The following is a 21,593-nucleotide window of genomic DNA, read 5'->3' as shown; positions in this document are numbered from 1 at the left end:
GTAATAATCTCTGGATTATTACCTGAGCCACATGCAAATTGGCATAGAGCAAATAAGATTAGAGAGATAAATGCGTAGCTCAAAGACTGGTGTGGCAGTGCTTCCAGTTTGTGCGGCACTGGCACCAGTATTGAGGAAAGTGGGGGCGCTGTACATTGGGATAGTCTATAGCTAATCATCCTGGGATGTGTGCTCTTGCAAATCATATAACTCGGGAAGTAGAGAGGGCTCTAACCTAAACAAGGTGGGTGAGGGATCAAGCTTTGGTAGATGTGGCAAATCAAGGGGTAGATTCAAAGCAGGAGACCTTAATAGTAATATGGGAAATGAGGGTCTTAGAATAGCAGGAAGGGACAGAGAGATAAAACCCAAGAATACACCAATAGTCAAGACTAGATGTTACAAAGATAATAGAAAGATAAAACTAAAGGCTCTGTCTCTGAATGGGCGTAGCATTCATAACAAAGTAAACGAATTGATAGCTCACTTGAAGTAGATAAATATGACATGATAGGCACTACGGAGAGGTGGCTGTAGGATGATAAGGATTGTGTCCTAAATATTGAGGAGTATATGATATTCAAGAAGAATAGGAAGCTAGGTAAAGGTGGAGGGGTAGCACCATTAATCAATGATGGAATTGTTGCAATAGTTAGAAATAACCTTGGTTCAGATCAGTATGTAGAACCGGTTTGGGTGAAGATGAGGAATAGTTGGGGAAAGAAGTCTCCAGTGGGAGTGGTCTACAGCCTCCTAACAGGAACCACAATGTAGAACAAGAAGAAATATTGGACACTTATGAGAAAGGGACAGCAATAATCCTGGGTGATTTCAATCTACTTATAAACTGGAAAAATCAGGCTGTCAGTAGTAGCCTGGGTGAGGAGTTCATAGAATGCTTTTGAGAGTTTTTTAGAGAAGCACATTATGGAACCAACCAGAAAGCAGGTTATATTAGACTTAGTACTGTGTAATGTGACAGGATTAACTAATGACCTCAGAGTGAAGGCACCCCTAGGTAATAGTGAACACAATATGATTGAATTTTGCATCCAGTTTGAAAGGGACAAGAGTGGGTCCAAGACTAGTATTTAAACTTAAATAAGGGCAACTTTGTGGGCATGAAAGCTGAACTAGCTTAAGTGAACTGGGACACTTGGCTAGGGGATAGATCATCAGAGAAGCAGTGGCAGACATTTAAGGGGATATATCAGAATACTCAGAATAAGTATATTCCTACTATAAAGAAATATTCTAAAGGGAGGACCCACCATCCTTCATTAACTAAAGAAGTTAAAGAAAGCATCAAACTTAAGGAAAAAGCAGATAACTGCACAATGAGTGGCAGATTGGATGATTGGTCAGAACATAAAGAACAGCAGAGAATGGCTAAAATGTTAATCAGGGAAAAGAAATTAGCGTATGAGAGGAAGCTAGCTAGGAATATAAAAACGGACAGCAAGAGTATTTAAAAAGGAAAAGAGTAAGTAAAGTGAGTGTTGGTCCCCTAGAAAGTGACAGTAGGGAGTTAATAGTAGATAATAAGGAAATGGGGCATGAAATGAACAGATATTTTGCTTCTGTCTTTACTATAGAGGATACAAAAAACATTCCAGTAATAGCTGGAAATCAGGAGGTGGAAGGGAGATAGGAACTTGGTGAAATTAAAATCACTAGGGAAGCAGTGCTGAGCAAACTGATGGAGCTGCAGACTGACAAATTTCCGGGTCCTAATGGACTTCATCCCAGGGAGGTGGCTAATGAGGTAGTAGATGCATTGGCATTAATTTTCCAAATTCCCCAGATTCTGAAAGGGTTCCATCAGACGAAAAGTAGCAAATATAACCCCTTCTATTCAAGGCAGAAAACAGGAAACCATAGGCCAGTTAGCTTGACGTCTGTTGTGGGGAAGGTGTTAGAATCAATCATTAAGGAGGCTATAGCTGGGCACTTAGAGAAACTCAAGGTAATCAGGAGGAGTCAGCATGGTTTGTGAAAGAAAAATCAGGTTTAACAAATTTATTGGTGTTCTTTTAAGAAGTAACATGCGCTGTGGATAAAGGGGAGCCAGGAAACATGCTGTACTTGGATTTCCAGAGGCATTTGATAATGTGTCACATCAAAGATTATTGCGGAAAATGAAAGCTCGTGGTTTAGGGGGTAACATATTAGCATGGATAGAAGATTGCCTGGCAGAAAGCAGAGAGTATGCAAAAATGGGTCTCTTTCTGATTGGCAGGATGTGACAAGTGGAGTCCCGCAGTGTCTGTGCTGGGGCCTCAACTTATAATTTATATCAATGACTTAGATGAGGGGAGTGAAGACATGATAGCTAAATTTGCAGGCGACACAAAGATATGTAGGAAAGTATGTTGTGAAGAGGACATAAGAAGGCTGCAGACAGATATAGATAGGTTGAGTGAGTGAACGAAAATCTGGCAGATGGAGTATATTGTCGGAAATTGTGAAATTGTTCACTTTGGCAAGAAGAATAAAAAAGCAGAGAATTAATTAAATGGAGAACGGCTGCAGAATTCTGAGGTTCAAAGGGATCTAGGTGTTCCAGTGCTTGAGTCGTAAAACATTATTATGCAGGTACAGCTAGAAGTTAAGAAGACTAATGGAATGCTATCCTTTATTACGAGAGGAATTGAACATAAAAGTAAGGATGTTGTGCTTAAGTTATACAGGGCATTGGTGAGACCGCATCTTGAATATTGTGTGCAGTTTACCTCCTTATTTAAGGAGGTAAATGCGTTGGAGGTGATTCAGCGAAGGTTTACTAGATCGATGCCTGGAATGAATGGGTTGTCTTATGAGGAAAGGTTAGACAGACGGCTTGTTTGCACTGGAATTTAGAAGAGTGAGGGGCGAATTGATTGAGGTTTATAAGATCTTGAATGGTCTTGACAAGGTGGATGTGGGTGAGTTCAGAAATAGGAGGCAATGTTTTTAAATTAGGAGTTGTCTCTTTAGGACAGAAATTAGGAGAAATTCTTTTCTGAGGGTTGCGTGACTTTGGAACTCTGTGCTTCAGATGGCAGTGGAAGCGGGGTCACTGAATATCTTTAAGGCAGAAGTCCTTAATAGGCAAGGAAATGAAAGGTTACTGGGGGCAGATGGGAATCTGCAACTCGAAACACAAACAGGTCAGCCATGATCTTATTGAATGATAGACCAGGCTTGAGGGGTTGAATGGCCTGCTTCTGCTCCTATTTTGTATGTTTGTATGAAAGGAATGTCATGATAATGAAGGTAAAACACTGAATTGCGTATTGGACTTTACAACTAGGACCTTCTGCTGCAGGGTGACTCCCTAATGGAATCCCACCCTGTTGGCAGACAAGGTATTTCTAAAGACATCCATAAACTAATTGCTTCCTTCGGTACAGACAATGGGACATAATGGAAGATGAGTATCACCTCATCAAGAAATCCTGTGAGCAATACCCAGGTAGATTTGTGAATTTGCTTCCCACTTGGAATATACAAAGAATGTCTTAAAATTGAGCTGGAAAGCTGCCCTGGTGTCTGTCTGTTGGTGGGTGTTCTGAGAGAGAGCAAATACTGGAAGTTTGACTCAGAAGCAACAGCCACACACACTATCCCTTCAAATCGGCATTTTGCAGTTATCCTGATCTCTCTCTCAAATTCAACTCTACTGGAACCTCGAAACCAACTATTCATCTACTGGAGTCAACTCTGCTGGATCCTCAAAACTGACTGTTAATATACCGGAGTCGACTTTACTGGAACCACGAAATTCATCTACCAAAGATTCGTCTACCGGAGTCAATTCTACTGGAATTTCAATCACAACGGCTGCAACGTTGAATCACCTACTCACCCCAAGTCAAGGACTGTTCCGTATACCCCTCTTTAAAAATATAAACATATATATATTCACTTACTTCAAGATAAATTCTTACTTTTAACCTGTATGACTGTATATGCATGTGCTTTATCCTTTTTTTGCCTTTAGTAGTTAATAAACTTCCTCTTACCTTTAACTCAAGAAAGTCTGATCAAATTGGCTCCTTCAAAACCACAACGATTGGGTCTGGGAGAAAGGTATCCGCGAAAGGGATCCTTTTTAGATTAAATCTTGTTGCGACCAACAGAGGGCAGGGGATATGAACAAAGACAGGGAGCCAGTTCATCCCTCCTCACCTGGGGCATAATAATTTGGGGGTGTCCAAGCCAGATGGTGACAAATTGAGGGGTCTAGCCTGGATCAATAACTTTGGGGAACCTCAACTGGGGATGAGTCATAACAGGAAGAGAAGGAACTGAGAGTCAAAGGTATTGAAAGCTGCTATTTCAGGCCATGAGCCTAGATATTGATCATCAGTAAATAACTATCCTTGTATTGTCTCATTTAACATCATGGTCATATTTACCACTACAAATAAAATGATTTATTGAGTGTATGCTATATGTTCTGTTAAGATTTCTTGATTATTGAAAGAAAAGGAAGGTGGTCTTTGAAAAGTGGCTTAAAATCAATAGCAATGACATGAATTTTGCTCATACTTGCTAATGATAGGTTCCCAAAAAATGTAGTAAAAGGTCACATTTCATGGCATTTGCATGAAGAGTTCTAATCGCTAAGTTATTACTGATGACCTTTACCTGTATTGGTTGAGTTGTGTTCGGTACAAAAAGTGTATAGATTCCAGTTGCTCGAAGTCCTGATTTGTAAGCGTCAGCACAGTCTTTAAAGTGGATTTGTTCCTCTTTGGCTACAAACGAGCTTTTGACTGTAATAGAAAACAAATAGCAATTCAGTTTAAAAGAAAATCAACATTTTAAATAGTCTTGTTTGCATACTAGAGATAAAAACAAAAAAACTGCGGATGCTAGAAATCCAAAACAAAAACAAAAACAGAATTACCTGGAAAAACTCAACAGGTCTGGCAGCATCGGCGGAGAAGAAAAGAGTTGACGTTTCGAGTCCTCATGACCCTTCGACAGAACTTGAGTTCGAGTTCTGTCGAAGGGTCATGAGGACTCGAAACGTCAACTCTTTTCTTCTCCGCCGATGCTGCCAGACCTGCTGAGTTTTTCCAGGTAATTCTGTTTTTGTTTTTGTTTTGTTTGCATACTACATGGAGTCATTTAAAGAATTTTCACAAACTATGCACCTTCATTTAATCATCGTGATTTGAGAGTTGTGGCTTGGTTCTGCAAACAAATTTGGGAGTCAAGTTAATGGAGTTCTCTTAAGGAGTTTAAGACCACAACAACTGAAGTGGGAATATTGTTTTACACTGGTCAAGAAAATAAATGTTGCTTAGGTTTAGTTATTAGTCTTAGACATTATTGGGAGGTTTTCTTTTATGGCACCGTTTAAAGCTGTAATAGAAGCAGATAATACATGATTATCAATCACAGGATGGAATTCATGAGTCCTTGTAGTGTTGTAATATTTGTGTTATGACAAAAGGAATTTCAAGCGATGCCTATCATTTTTACCCATCCACTCTCTCATTTAGTAAGTAATACAGGAAATACCTTGCCTTTTCTGCAAGTTATAGTTTATTGCTTCCATAACAGCTTGCAACTGAAAGCCCCATTGTGAAAGTTCACACTCTTTAATCTCTGGGGAATACGCACAGACGGTAATGTTAATGAAAGCAGCCAGATTTTGCTAACCAGTATAAACAGGCTTCATTTCCAAAGTTTGAGCTCAGTATCTTGCACTTTCTCTCAGCAGCTAATGTTCATTGAAGGCACAGTTTTAGTTTTGTTACAGCTCTGATTTAGAACAGCATATTGCAAAAGAACGGGCACTGTGTAAGCAGATAAAATGTGGTGTGAAACTTGATTAAGTTCAAGATTTGCTTAGTTTTGCCAAGGACAATCTGCAGATTTCATGCAGTAAACTAATAAAATCTTTCTGAATATGGCCCATGATGGGAGATATCAAATTAAACCACAACCTTGTTTTTAAAATAATAACTTGCATTTTTTTTTGTTGACAATCAAGAGGTTTTCATTAGCAGCAAAACATTTGTAGTTTTGGAATTTTCTTGGATTTAGGCAACTGTTGTAAAGTTCTTCAACAGTACACAAACATCTGCTGTTAAGATAGCTGTCAAGGTCTGTAAGCAATGAATACTAACAGGATGCTCCTGAGAACAGTCACCGTTGTATGCTATTAATGGATTTTTTTTTAAAGCAGCTATAATCTACATTTGTGCTCATACAGATCCTTTACAAACATTTTGTCTAACAACTTTTAAATAATCATTCTGTTTCCTGGTCAAAAGGGTTGAAGATGTGGACAAATACTCACAGCTAGTAGGGGATACCAGATTAATCAAATTGTGAACAGTCTCCATCAAGTCAAGTTGCTGTTTCTGAAGGACTGTGTTGTTTAATGTTGCTGTAACCAGTTGCTTTTCCAGTTCCTCTATGATGGAATTCTGTCGTGTTACTAACTCTTGGAGCTGCCCTTTTTCTTGCTTTAATGACTCGAGTTCAGCTGCATGTTTGCCTTCCATTTCCAAGACTTTTTGTTCCAGTAATCTAATAATAAGAAACTAAATTGCTTTAGTGCAGCTTTTGCATGATTAAGATAGCAGCTTTATGACCAAAGTGAATAGGAAAATTTATCACCTCGCAGCGGGGAAGTGTATCACAGCACAGCATGTTGCCCTCATTATCTACAAAAACAAAACACTGTGGATGCTGGAAATCTGAAATAAAATTAGAAAGTGCCGGGAATACTCAGCAGGTCTGATAGTGTCTGTGAAGAGAGAAACTGAGTTAACGTTTCAGGTTTTCAAAGAGTTCCATCTGGTCAAAATGAGGGCACGTGCTATGCTGTGATGCAGTTGCCCACTATGAGGTGAAAAATTTCCCCATTCACTTTGTGATGAAAAGTCACAGGTCTGAAACGTCAACTCTGTTTATCTCTCCACATATGCTGCCAGACCTGCTGAGTATTTCCAGCATTTTATGTTTTTATTTCTGAAAATCTACAGCTCAGTTGGTGATATATTTATTATAAGAAGTAAACTTATGGATTAACACAAAATGAAATGAGTAGAATTATATGTCATAGATAAATATTCTAAATTTTAGTGATTGCAATTAAAGTTTCAATTTGTGAAAAGTTTGGACAGAAAAGTTGTTAGTAAAGGCCAGCTAACTATATATAGATAAAAAATTAGAAATTTTAATGCAGGTAACATAATTTAAAAATATTTAAAACTTACCATTAAAATTATCCAGAGCCTCTTGCAATTATGCCTAATAATTTTTGCCCTGGAGGCCTAAGCCCCTTTGGGACATGCAATTTCAGCTTTTCTCGGAGCATGGCTGCAGTCTACATTCCTGTTGCAGCTGCTTTCTGGCTCATGCTACAGCCACTGCCATCTTCGCATCTCATGCTGTAACTGTTGCAACGTTCTGGCCTCCCAGTGCAACTATAACCACTGTCAGTGTTTCTGCTGCTGCTGCATTGGGCTCTTTCTTTCATATTGAGGCTGCAGATTTTCTCTAATCTTACAACTGCTTTTTTCTAATATGCCAGTGCTTTGTGCTGCTCCAATGTCCAAACTGCCTGTTAACCTAAGTGCTGCCAAGCCCCATGTCAATTCACAGGGACCTTCATCATGTATATTTTTGAAGTTGGAACAGGAAGGATATACATTTTGAAGAAGGGAGGGGTACAAGAGCTATTATGTATAGCCCAGTTGAAACAAATTCATATAGTGCAGCTGATGTAATGATAAGCTTAATTATTCTATATTCTGTAGGTGATTTGTTTGCCACATTCAGAATATTGGTACCAAATCTTCAAAAAGATTTAATGTGTGGAGAAATAAGCAACACGTTCCAGTATTTATGGCCTTAACATATGTAGAGATGTTCACAGAACTGAATATGTTTTCATTCGAGAAAACCTAGAGTTTTGTTTTATTGTCTTTGCGGTGGTGGAAGGGAGAAGCTTTGCAGAATCTTTTCAAGAGACTTGAGTGAATTACAGATGGTTCAGGATGAAACAAGTTGTCCATGGTTTGTTCAAGAAATTAGCATTATGCATCAAATGGACTTCTTTTCATTCCATACTTCTTTGTAGAATATAATCCTCCAAATTTTCTTCCTTGTTGGAAAGAAGCTACTGCTTCTGGCACAGGTGAAATGGATGGTAGAGGTTGTATTATTTCAATCACAGCACACTGTTAAACCTACTGAACACCCTGGTGCTTTTAAGGCAACTAGTAATATAAATGTTAGGTTATGACAATCAAAATGACTATGGATCCTTAACATTCTCTTTGGAGTGGATCATGCCTCTGCAGAGGGGGCAGGACTCTTGGATGAAAATGTCTTTCATGGGAGACAACTGGGGCCAAAGTTGGCAAAAGTGATATGATCTTGTATTTTAACAGTATAATTCCCAAGTTAGCTGCAGACCTCAGACCTCCTCCAGAATGAAAGACATAAACCATCTGCTTGTCATGGGAATTCTGTCATATTATAGCTGAAACTTTGAAATTCACTGTCACCTTATTAACTGTACCCAGTCAAAGGATGGTTCATCAGAGAAATTTACTTTATCAATTCCACAGCCCATTAAACTGCATAAATTAACAACAAATCACCTATTGTTCTGGATACAAACATTGACTTCACAACCCTGTCTGCATGGTTGAAATACATATAGCAAATAAATTACTCCAGCTCGCTCAAATAAGTTATAATTAAATTTACCTCGGTGTTGACTTGATTTTTCAAAATTTGGTTTCTCGCATCATCTTTCCCTGCCTGCCCTTCTTCATATTCAGCTTGAACTTAATTTTTCTCATTGGTATAAAGTTATTTTGTAGGGAGTTGGGAGAGAGATTTCACCAACTCACTCCATGGAACCATCCAGTGGCCAGAGGTTGAAATACATTGTGACAGCCCACATAGCAAATTTGAATATGAAATTGCAATTTAAAACGGTACACGTTTACAGAAAAGCACAATGAAAAATTGAGGCAAAAGGAGTAAAGTTTGCCAACTATATGGGTGCAGCCTGCAGAATTTTTAATTTATGTTTCGAATTATTACTAAGAAAATGAGGAATAAGATTAGGAGCAATTCATTCGCACGCAACTTTGTTGGAAGGTGGAATCTTTTATCACACGGAGTATTGGAAAAGAGATCCTGGCTGCTTTTCAAGGAAAAATTAAATAAATATAAAAGATACCAGGCTCTGTAGCAAATGTTAAATTTGCTCTGAATTGCCCAAATAGAGCTGAACATGGGTACAATGAACCATTCTCTGCTGTAAACTTCTATGGTTCTATTAATATAAAAGTTGATCTTCTATGGTACAACACGTAGGAGTAAAGATCACATGTAGTCTTCAGATCAAATAGGATTAAAGGGTGGGGAATAATTGGACATGGGTGCACAAATGTAATTCAGTGCCCACTTGAAAGACAGACATTCTGCCCTATTTCATTTGAAATTTTATTCTTTATGGCAAACCCATAGTAATTCAAGAGATAGAGCCTGTTTGGAGTAACGGAGTTTCTCTACATTACAGGCTGGGGAGTTTGGAGGCACAAGGCTGAGGCATGACAAGTTTATATAGATAGTATCCATTATAAACATGAACCTAGGAATTAATGGAAATAGTTGGTGTGAAGTAATGTTTTGTAAACAGGAAGTACATTTAGATATGGCATATTTAGGATTGTAAATAGATACATGGTTACTATTACCAGAGCAATGTGCCAAGTGTGGGATCCTGTCCATGACATTTCTCTGCTGGACTTCAAGTGCCACATCTGACGCTACACATCACATTCCAAAATAAAGGTAAATTAAGAGAATTCTGCAAGAGTATAAAATGTCCACAAAAGAGTTGGGATATCTACATTCTCTTAACTGACACTCATATGAATTCATCCAGTGTTTACATAATAGCAGAAGCCTCTTAATTGACCTCTAAATAAACCCAGAGTTCTGTATCAACCCAGTATTGCGAAACAATTAGAAATCAGGGGATACAAACCTATAGTTTACAAACTATGAACCCCTCTACCTTATAAAATAGTGCATTTTTTGGCCCAGGACATCTATGCTTGATACACAACTTAACAGGAGCAACAAAACCAGGAATAGAGTGAAGTATTGGAACAGAGAATCATTTAATTATTATACTACTGAAGGGTGGTGCAAAGTGACCACACTGAGATGACAACTTTGCTTCCAAAATTCTAGCTCCAGTGCTAACTTAAATTCTTAAATATGACTTTTAAGGAGAGAATTCCTGCTGTTCCATTAATCACAGACCAAGTGATATCTGTCCATAGCTAAAGATACAAGCACTTGCCTGTGGACTGAAGTGTGAAAATGTTGGTACTTTTTGCCTGCCTTGTGTTCCATAAATGAAGTACACACAAATACTGGGAGTGAGATGCTTTTCAAAAAAATTATTGCGAATATGTTTTATGCTGAAGTGTAAGTCGTGGCTCAGTGGTAGCACTCATGCCTCTGAATCAGCAGCCTATCGGTTCCAGTCCCAATCCAAACATATCAGCACATGTCCCAGGCTGACACTTCAGTGCAGTGTTGGGGGAGTGTTGCACTAGGGAGCTCTTCCCCCAGTTTCCTAGCTGATATTTATCCCTCAAATGACATCACTTAAAAAAAAATTATGCTATCATCTCATTGCTGCCCATGGGACTTTACAGTGAGCAAGTTAGCTGCTGCATTTTCTAAATTGCAACACTGACTACACTTCAAAAAGCACTTCATTGTAAAGCGCTTTGGGATGCACTGAGGTTGCAAAAGGAACTTTATGAACGTAAGTTCTTTTTTAAGTCAAAAATAACCCCTGCTACGAGGACTCCCCCTCAAATCCCATTGTTTAGCTGTGACCCTTGCTGCTGATTGAAACTCAAACTGTACAAAATCCTGAGTGAGGAACCAGCACATGATTTCAGTGGGTCCTGACCTAAGGTTGTTTGTGGAATTTGCAGTTTGTGGCTGTGCCATATGGCATTTCCTTCATCTCCGAGCCCAGCTGAGGTGGCGAGATTGGAGCTTGCAATGTAAAATCAAATCATGCAATCTCTTGAACACATTGGGAATCCCCAGTCTCCGTCCTCTTGTTCCCTATTCACCAACCAATAGAAACAATCTTAAACTATTTACCAACAACTATTTACCAACAGTTTCACTCTCCCTTTTACTGACTACTCCTCTCCTGGTGTCATCCCACTCATCATATTACTCGTGTTGCTCTGCTCAACTCTGCAAGAAATGCTGGGCTCCAAGCCCACCCAAATCCAATACAGACATCTCTCCCCCAACCCCCCCCCCCCCCACCCCCCTCGCCTAAGCCCCAATTCCCTCTCCAAACACAAATTCCTCACTCTTTCCCCCTCAACTTGCCCATGCCACAATCTCCCAAACCCCATTTCATAGACCCCACCCACTCTCCCCTGAACCCCATTCCTCAGCTTCCCATTCTCCTCCCAAGCACTTTCCTCCCAACCCTACATCCCCTATTACCCTCTCTCTCTCTGTCTCCACCCCCCGATTCACAATTACCCAAATCCCATTTCCCTGACTCCCAACCTTCTGTCCTCTCATCCCTGTTGACCCAGCTGAATCCTTTCCCACACTGCACCTCATCTGGCTACATGTCTCTCTCCTTGCTACAAGCCATTCCCATTTCAGAACATAGACCGAGGTTGGGAGTGGGGGTCGGGTTGGGGTTGAGGTCGGATCTCTGTTGGTGGAAGGAGCTACTGAGATCACAGAGTGGGGTGAAGAGTGACTCCAGCACAGAATTTAAGGAAGCAGCTCTCCCTCTGGACTGAAATGCAGAAATGTGGCTAGATTTTGTGCCCACCTTGTGTCCCAATGAATGAAGTACACACAAAATCTAGGAGTGAGACTCACCACAGCGCACATTTGTCCAGGTGGAATTGTACGTTTGACACCCATGTGCTAAAACAACAGTGCAATTATGTAATGCCTGATTAACTCACAAGAGTCAACTTATTCATATGTCTCAATTTTACTGTACTCACCATCAAGGCAGCATGGAACCAAGTATGGCATCAAGGAGGCCAACAAAACTGAGGTCAATAGGGTGAAAGGGAAGAGCCCTTTGGTTTGGAGCATTACTTGATACAAAACAGGATCTGGTTATGATTATCAGAAACTAATCACTGCAAACCTGGGACATTATTGCAGGAGTTCCTCAGGAATCATCCTTAGCCCAACCATCATCAGCTGCTTCATCAGTTATCTCTTCTCTGTCAAAGTCAGGAATGGAGCAGTTTGCTGATGATTCCACTGGAAATAGCTCCATCAACAACTCTGATAATTAAGTATTCTGTGCCAATTTACAACAGGACCTGGATAACGTCCAGAGTTGGGCTGACAACTGGCAGGTAACATTTGCGCCACATAAACGTCATAATGACCAACTCAAACAAGAGAAAACCCAGCCATCTGACTTTTAAACTATAACACTATTATTGAGACTGCAATATCAACGTCTTGAGAGACACCACTAACCAGTACTTAACTGGACCAACCATTATTCAGCACAGAAAAGAACAAATGCTGCATGCAGAGTAATGGGAAGAGTCCCGACCACCTTGAAGACTGAAGTCAGGCGTGTGATGGATTACTGACCTGAGTTGGTGGAGCTGCAAAAACAGTCAAGAAGCGGAAAGCAATCCAGTCTGTTTCATCAGCCTGATGCCACTGGAATCAATGTTCCACCCCTGGGTACATAGTAGGTGCAACATGTATAATCTACAGGATGCACTGCAGCAATTCACCTCAGTAACTTGGACAAAACCTCTCTGCTGTTTGACCTCGACCACCAAGAACAGTTGGCAACAATATCATGGGACCACTATCATCATTCTGAGATCTCGTTGTCACCTAATATCCTAACTTAAGCATATATGTTGTTTCCCTATCATCATTAGCTCAATATCCTGGAATTACATATGCAGCACCATTAGCACATAGACTGCAGCTTTTCAGGGAGAAAGCACACTGTAACCTCGTTAGGGCTACTGTTAGAATTGGGGCATTAAATCCAGTTTTGGTAGCATTATCAAGGAAAAGATAAACATACCGAAGAGATTTTTCACCAACATTTTCACGGTCATTGATTACGTAGTGCTGGGTCCAAAAGTCAAGTTACTCGGGATGTTTCCTCAACCTAGTGTTCTCAAAAATACAGTAACAACTGTAGGAAGGTTTGACATTAAATTTTTTAAAAGGTTTCTGAAAATAGTTGTGTATTTAAATTTAGTCTAATTGCCACTTACAAAGAAAAAATTGCATTTATTAATTTGACAATTTTTTCAATAGTAAAGTGCAAAAACTGTATTTTCAGTTTAACTTAATCATTTTGGCAAAAAGCGAAAAGGATTAAAATCACCATACAACATTCCAAAACCCGTCTGTAAATTAGGTAATTGCAACTTCAGAGTAAACAAATGAAGGGTGAAGTGAGCTGCATATTGAACATTTTTGTGGTAATATATTTGTTACATTTGTTCAATGTTCATGCCAGTTTGCAATCCCTGAAATATTGAGAAAGCAGTATGATGTTCCTTTGGCCTCTTAGAAACTGTATTGCCAGATGTCTATAGAGACTAGAAAATAACAGCCAAACTTTTGAGGATGGTTTGTAATCTAATCAGTTTAGCCTTAATTTTATTATTGGACCAGCAAAGCTTTTTTGGTATATATAGTTGCTATAAACCAGTGCTGAAATTTAATATTGCACTGTAACTGAATTGATGCTTAACTCGTTGAAGTCCAAAGTCATACACATCCAAAGCGAATACAAGAGGAATACGTTCTATTCTGTGTAGAATTAGTTTATTTTATTCCTGTTGTGTTCTACAAAATGTTTTTAGAATCCATTTGTACCTTTCCCCAGTTGACTGCAGTGCAAGAAATGGAATGCAAACAATTGTAATGTGAGCTGAAGTCAAGTTTGGTTGTTTTTTTTTAAAGCTATAATACTGGACACGTGACATGCTGCTTTTCCTTATTTCTACCTTTCCATGTTAAGTCTAGCTGACCCTAGGACTCAAGTTTAAGTTAATAACACTTTGGGAAATAAATCAGGCAGCCATCTATGACAGAGAAAAGATTGATGCAAAAAACAGTCCCTAGTAAGTGAATTACACTGTTTTAGATGATTGGTTGTCCAAGCAGGAAATGACTGAATTATAAAATATTTGCAACAAATTAGTATCCAGTGGTTCCAACAACTACATCTGTTGCAGGAGCATTTTTCAAGCAAACTATATTTGATTTAACAACAAACTTTTGAGAAGACTGTCTTAAATTATATCTATGAGGAGACATGATTACAACAATATGAAGGACAAAAAAAGTTAGGGTGATGAGTTCAGTGAAACTGCCCTTCAACTGTTTAGAATTAGGATTCAAATACAGCCTAAAAAGTTGAGTGTTGATGTGATTTATGCAAACGCAATCTAATCTAATGAGCATGCCCACAGGAACTGCCCCTACAGTGCACAATTGACAATAAAACAATCAGGCAAAGCTAAGTTATTTCAGTAACCAACACATGAAAAAATTCTGCTCACTAACTCTTCACTTTCTCCTTTGAACAGATTTGCTTTAGAGCAAAGTGATCCCACAACTAATGGAGCAGACCAAAGCTCTGCAGTACTGCCACATCCAGTCATGAATGTTGGTGGACAATTAACCTAACTGGGAGGCTCCAAAAATATCCCCAACCTTAATAGTGGAAGAGCCCAGCATGTCAGTACAAAAGACGAGGCTAAAGCATTTGCAGCTACCTTCAATCAGAAATGCTGAGTGGTCGATCCATCTTGGCCTCATGCTGAGGTCCCCAACAGTCTTCAGACATTTTGATTCACTCCATGTGATACCAAAAGATAGCTGAAGGCACTGGAGCAAAGGTTTTGGGCCCTGACAACATCCAAGTTGTGTTGAAGACTTGTGCTCCAAAACTAACCATGTCCTTAACCAAGCTGTTCCAGTATAACTACAACAGTGGCATCTATCAGACAATGTGGAAAATTACCCAGTTATGCCCTATCCACAAAAAGCCAAACAAGTTGTTTTGAATGCAAAGTGTTATAAGATGATTATGATTTGGGACTGTCTCTTTAATTCAATGTAAAATGGAGGAATTGAGAGTGCCATGTGATCTGCTATGAGTTCTACCTGACAATAGGCCTGTGTGCCCTTGGTTACCATGGGTCAGGGGGCCTAAGGTCAGAGGCTACTGAAATGTATGCACGTTATACCTGAAAACAAAGGCAGGGGCAGCTGGGCTGACTGTGATTAGATTTTAAGTCTCTGAATTTGTTGGTACAAAGAGAGAGGGAGATCTCACAGACACAAAAGGCTGCAACTGGTTTGGTCAGCAGAGTGGAGAAGGCTGAAAGATCTCTGCAAACGACCACGTGGAATATGGGAGGGAGGAAGGACAGCCTCTGGTGGAAAAGATACACCCCGTGACACTCTAAGGACTCTGGAAGATTGCCCTAATAAGGCCAGGAGGAAAAAAAATCACTGGAGTGGACCTTACATCTAGTAGCAATATGGGAATTATCTGAAAACTGATGGAAGCTCCTTTTGACAGTCACAGGACATTATGACTCAGCGAAAGAGGGAGACATGAACTCATTGGAAGCTGAGACTGGCTGTGGTTCATTTCCTAGAAAGACTGTAATCATGTGGAGAGTGTGCTGTTTGGTATATATATGCGGGTGGGGTATCGGCTGTATTAAGATATTATTAAGGGTTACCTTTTCTATGGTTTAGAGTATTAGTTGCCTACAACATAATGTTTAATTTGGTTGCTTTTATTCGGTTTGTTACAAAAGAAGTCAAAAACTTAAAATCGTGTTCAATTCCTTTAAGTTGGTAGCAATCAACCCCCAATCATTAGCAAACTGATGAAAGGTGTCGTTGGCAGTGTTATCAAGTGGCACTTTCTCAGCAACAACCTGCTCACTGATACTTAGTTTGGGTTCTGCCGGCCACTCAGCTCCAGACTTCATTACAGTCTTGGCCCAAAAATAAACAAAAGAGCTGAATTCCAGGAGTAAGGTGAGAGTGACTGCCCCAGGGCATTGCTGGAGGATTTAAGTTGACCAGAAATTTAAATGGCCCAACCATACAAATACTTGGCTACAAGAGCAAGACAAAGGCTGAGAATTCTACGGTGAGTAACTCACCTCCTGACCCTCCAAAGCCAGTCCACCATCAAGAGTGTGATGGAATACTCTCCACTTGCCTGGACAACAAGCATCAATGGGGGAAACAAATAAAGAATGAAATTAAATACAGGAAGACTGAAGGCAGATACATTAATTCACCTGAGCAGCAAGTAGCAACGGAAGGAGATGTTGACAAGAAAATTGGAACAGCTATCTTGGTACATTTTATAAGATCTGGAGAAGCCAAAACATTAGTACTGAAATAATGAAATCTACAGCTCCTTAATTATATCAACATTGTTTTACAGATAAGAGGCCACTAAAGTTAAATCAAGGAAAAGAGAGAAAATATCTTAACTATGGAGTCCTGAGGAAAATTGCAAAATTAAAATAATTTTTTTTGAGCATTTTGAGTACAAGCAGATCAGGCAAATACCAAAAGTGAGAGCCAATATACAAATATTGTGAGCTGACATAAGAAGGAGAAAAAATAATTACTTTTATTTTTAACATTCTCACCTCTAGTTTTAAATCCCTCCATGGACTCACCCCATTCATTCACGTTGTTCAGTTACCAATCAATTATTGTTATTTAATAGCTATGGAGTTTCCTATCTGTAAGTCCTGTACCTTCCAGGTTTTGATTCAAAGTAGGAGTGAAAATCCATCAGTGTAACCTGCACACAATGACTATGGGAGTTATGGGCAGAATGACACACACTTGTAGTAACACTGATGCTCACTGGACAAGCTTGTTTCTCAGTTGGAAAGGATAATACAAGTAGTGGCAATGCAATGGAACTGAAGCACCAAGCCACAGAGAGTGGGTCAAGCAACTGGAAGGAAACCATCTTGCAGATATATCAAACACAAAACGCAACGGTTTGGTTAAATTTATTACCTTGCAAATTATATGTTTCCTGCACATTATGTAGAAAAGTTATTTCTACTTATGTTACTTGAAAGCTAGATTTTGGCAAAAAGCACTTCAAAAATATTTTGAATAATTTCACAACTTTTCCTCCTTTGTATTTAATTGGTAGCTTTTTCTTTTACTGTTTGCTGAATCTTCACTGGTAGTTTTCCTACTGACTTTTTTTTTTATTATTGTCTTTCCAATATTTGAATTAATGGGCTTTGTTGAGTGAACAGTGATTTTTGGGGGTTTTTTTGGCTCAGGTGATGATCATCTTGGATGTGTCACAATTTCAACATCAGGCATTTTCCCAAGCACTTATGAACACAGAGTAGATGCAAGACTTGTAACATTAGTCACTGCCTCTGATGCCATTGCTCTTGGCAAGTCAAGATCAAGAGTGGTCTTTGTAGTAGTTAGTTCTGGTACATACAGGGTTAATGTGGAACTGAGTACAGTACCGCCCATGCAGTGATGTAAGAAGGCACATGACCTGGAGCTAGGGGCAGTCTAGAGATGGACAGAAATGGATAAAGACCTAGGATGCAGTCAGCTCCATACCTGTACCCGCTACCGTATATGTGTACATAGCTGAGAGTTGTTAACAAAACTTGCTGTTAATATACTCAAGACTATGACACCTACTTCATGGTGTCTGAAGCAGGATTCTTCAGGTGAAGCTGTATTACTGGTCTGAAGATAATTGGTCCAGGATGGACAGAGATAATTCAGCCTGCGTTTTGTTATTATGTATTATAACTTTATTTTTACATCTGCATACACTTCGTGTCACTTTCATTTCATTATGAATTCCGGTCTCAGTCATACTTGACTACATAAATTTAATTAATTGTAATTACACTTTTCCACCAAAAGCAGTTATATACTGCCTCCACTGGCAGGAAAGTGTGCTTACAGTGTTATGTTTACATCTGCAGGTTCCATTATAAATGTGAACAAAGGGATTTGTTATGGCAGAAGTTGAAGAGAATTACATGCAGACATAACTTATAGATTATAAAATGCAGGCATGAATTTTCTATCACAGAATACCAAAACAGTCAATTTCTTGGGAACCCTAGCAGCTAATAGACAAAGAAGAAATGTTGAAATGAATATAGTGATTGTTAGATGTTCTGATAACTGAAGAGCACTTACCCATTCTTTTCATGTAGTTTAGTAATTTCATTAGTTTGGATCATTATTTGTTTTTCCAATTTATTTGTTGAGAGAGAATTTTCCAAAAGCTGAAGCTCAAGTCTAGATGTTTGATTCAAAACCTGGAAAAATTAGAGGGAAACGTTTATATAGGAGAGAAAAATAATGTTTTAAAATTTTATAATTTTATTATACTATCTTAATTAGACATAATAATTGTTTCTTAAAATTGGAGTGTTTCTCCAGGCAAATTGGAAATTTTTTTTCTTTCAAGAGCTATTTCAAACAACTGTTTTCTCGAAAAAATAAAAGCTAAAATATTTTGATATCTGAAATGGCAGTATTTTTTATTCATTGGTGGGATCTGGGCCTAGCCGGCAAGCCCAATATTTCTTACCCATCCCAAATTGCCCTGAAAAGGGTGGTGGTGAGCTGCTTTCTTGAACCACTGCATTCCATGGCCTGAATTTTTCAGCCCGCGGGTGGGCTCGGCAGGAACGGTCACGGAGCCAATTGCCACCCGCGATCAGCTCTGTGCCGCCATTTTACATGGGCGGGCCAATTAAGGCCCACCCAGCATAAGACGCAAGCCTTAGCACTCAGCGCTACCTGTGCAGGCGGGGGGAGGAGGGAGAGTTGGGAACAGTGCTTTTTTGCGCACGTGCGCGAAAGAGCATTTCAGTCTCCCTGAGGCATGGAGCTGCCTCAAGGAGATTCAATCGGTATAGAAATAATTAAATGGGGAAAAAATTGATTTAAACATGTCCTCTCATGTGACTGTGTCACATGAGATGGGACATATTTATATATCTCGGAAAATTTTTAAATTTATTTAATACAGCTAATTAGGAAACCTCATCCTGCACATGGACGAGGTTTCCTAAAAATCGTGAAGGCTGCTTGGCTTTTTCACTTGCCTGCCAACCGTTAGGTTGAACAGGCAGTGTTAACAATTACCTTAATCACTTTCTTAATGGCCTTAATAGGCCGTTTACATATTGGTGGACATGCAACCGACTGGGGCGCGCGCCCTCCGAACAAAACAATACGATGATGTCAGGACGCACACCCGATGTCATTTTATGCATGGGCATGTCGGGCCCGGCCCCACACGCCAACTGAAAAACCCTGCCCCATGTGCTGTAGGTACACCTGCAGTGCTGTTAAGGTGGGATTTCAAAGACTTTGATCCAGTGATAGTGAAAGATCATAGGTGCTTACAGAACAGACGAAGGCCATTTGGCCCACTATGTCCATGCTAGGCTCTCTGGAAGAGCAGTTCAGCTAGTTCTCTTCCACCTGCACCCACCCACCCCTCCACCTCCCCCCGTTCGCTATAGCTTTGCAATTTTTTTCCCATCATGGGCTTATTCGATTTGTATGGTCCCCTTAGAAACCAATAACTTGTAAAAAGATTAACCGACTGAAAAGATCACCCATAAAGATTTAAATTTTTAAGACTTTTACTGTAGCAAGCTAAAAGCTACATTGGCTAAGCATTATTTTTGTGGATAATTTATACTCTAAAAACTGCAGAAAAGAAATTCCCATTTAGTCTTTAACATGACCAAAAATCTCCCACTAGGGTCACACTTTATAACTGTCCCTTAAGTGGACACTTCATTCTCCAGGAACCAGTCCCAAAATTATTCTCAGCTGACTAACAGTTTTCACAAGGACCAGTCCAACATCACTCCCAGATTCCAATGGGTTTGCTTCTCCCTGTTTCACATTACAGCAAGTCATAAGATTGAATGACCTTCAAAAGTTTGCAGCAGTAAGATCGTCACTGGCAAATTTCCCTTCTGGCAGCGCTGGGGCAACTCGTCCATAGCTGCTGTAAAAAGAGGGTGCGGCTTGTCTTCCCTCTGACACTCCAGAACTGCGATGAAGTTCTTTGTGGACCGTGCACTCCGCATTTCTGAAGAAACAGGCCTCGGAAGACTTGAAGAAATGCACAGCAGAGTCATGGCGCAGAAAAGCATAAGCAGAGAGGCATGCTGACGATCATTGCCGCTTCGTAGAAGATCCAGGCCAATAGTTCAGAAAATGTAAGGGGTTGGGAAGTGGTAGAAAATGATTAATTGCTTGCTATGAGCAAAGCCTGCCCAAATGATAAAGAGGAGATGCAGGGAGATAAGTGCTCTGCAAACTGAAATAAAGGAGGAATCTACTGAAGGAAAAATTCTAGAGAATTTATTTAGATAAGGGATAAATTTCCCTTCATAAAATAGGATTGAATTATACAATGTGCTTTTTGCCAGTTTTATGTTTGGTCTTCACCCACTCACGAAGGAAAAAGGAGTGGCTCTTGTCAACACCTGTGGTAGAACCTTTCCTAAGGAGCCATTTTTTCATGCTCTGACAATGAAGTCATACTGCCGCAAGCCTGGTGCTATCCTCACCTGTTATCCATGAACAAGCTTTGCAAGCATGGGTCTGCTGGATGACGATCTTAAGTGTAATTTTCCTTTCTTTGTTCCAGAGGGCATTGTGTCAAATTGTACGGCCTAATACCCGTTTCTCTCAGCTGCGATCAAACCTGAGACCTTCCTGGTCTATATGGCTCAGCTAATCACTGGATAGATTTGCTTAACTAACCTGGTGTGTATGTGTTTTTAACTTGCAAGGTTACTGACTACCTTTTCATCTTGAAAAATATTTGTAGTTCGCATGTCCCAGAAAACATGTTCATTTTTAAGCATAACAGCAGATTGTTAATCAATTAGGTTACAGATGGAGTAATGTGGTCTTCAGGTACAACTTTTAATCAGTCTAAATTCTGAGTCAAATCATAAGGGCATGTAGTATATTTGGAGGAACAAAGCAATTACTTGAAAAAGCAAAATCTTGTACAACACATGTACAATGGTTGGATCAACAAACCAGCAACACAATACAATAATGGCATAATCCACTTTCCAACTTTAAAAAAGTTCACGCGGTTTTTTTTTGCCTTGCTAAAAGAAGGTTCCGCACAAGCATGAGTGGGGACAGTGAAGGAGAAACAGAAGATGAGATTGAACAAGGAATGAGAATAGAAAAGAACGTGAAAATATTGTACAAAAAGAGGAAATTGAGAAAAAGTTGAAACAGACTGATGCAAGGATAGATTAAAACAAGAAACAAAATGCATTTTTACCTTTAAACAAGATTTGGCTAAAGGAGTATGACAGTGCAATTCGAAACAATGTAAGATTCTGAGGGGTTTTGATGGGGTGTTTCCCCTTGTGGGGGAATCTAGAACTCAGGGACACAGTTTAAAAATAAGGTCTTTCCTATTTAAGGCAGAGATGAGAAGG

The 21,593-nt window shown here is 39.5% G+C and overlaps 2 protein-coding genes across 4 annotated transcripts in view; one reads left to right on the top strand and one right to left on the bottom strand.

Annotated features, from left to right (window-relative positions):
- mcph1 (microcephalin 1) overlaps positions 1 to 21,593 on the top strand; it is a 363,873-nt gene that overhangs the window by 204,980 nt on the left and 137,300 nt on the right. The window lies entirely within an intron of this gene.
- LOC121278144 (angiopoietin-2-like) overlaps positions 1 to 21,593 on the bottom strand; it is a 101,738-nt gene that overhangs the window by 49,419 nt on the left and 30,726 nt on the right. The window contains exons 3-5 of the mRNA XM_041188258.1: positions 18,292 to 18,413; positions 6,299 to 6,531; positions 4,633 to 4,760 (exon numbers count right to left, since the gene is read on the bottom strand). Coding sequence (XP_041044192.1) covers positions 4,633 to 4,760; positions 6,299 to 6,531; positions 18,292 to 18,413 — 483 coding nt within the window. The remainder of the gene's footprint in view (positions 1 to 4,632; positions 4,761 to 6,298; positions 6,532 to 18,291; positions 18,414 to 21,593) is intronic.

The sequence above is a fragment of the Carcharodon carcharias genome, chromosome 5 (assembly GCF_017639515.1).
Source record: "Carcharodon carcharias isolate sCarCar2 chromosome 5, sCarCar2.pri, whole genome shotgun sequence".
Lineage (NCBI taxonomy): Eukaryota > Metazoa > Chordata > Chondrichthyes > Lamniformes > Lamnidae > Carcharodon > Carcharodon carcharias.
Note: the sequence above shows the minus strand (reverse complement) of the source record. Positions and strands in the feature narration are given on the sequence as shown.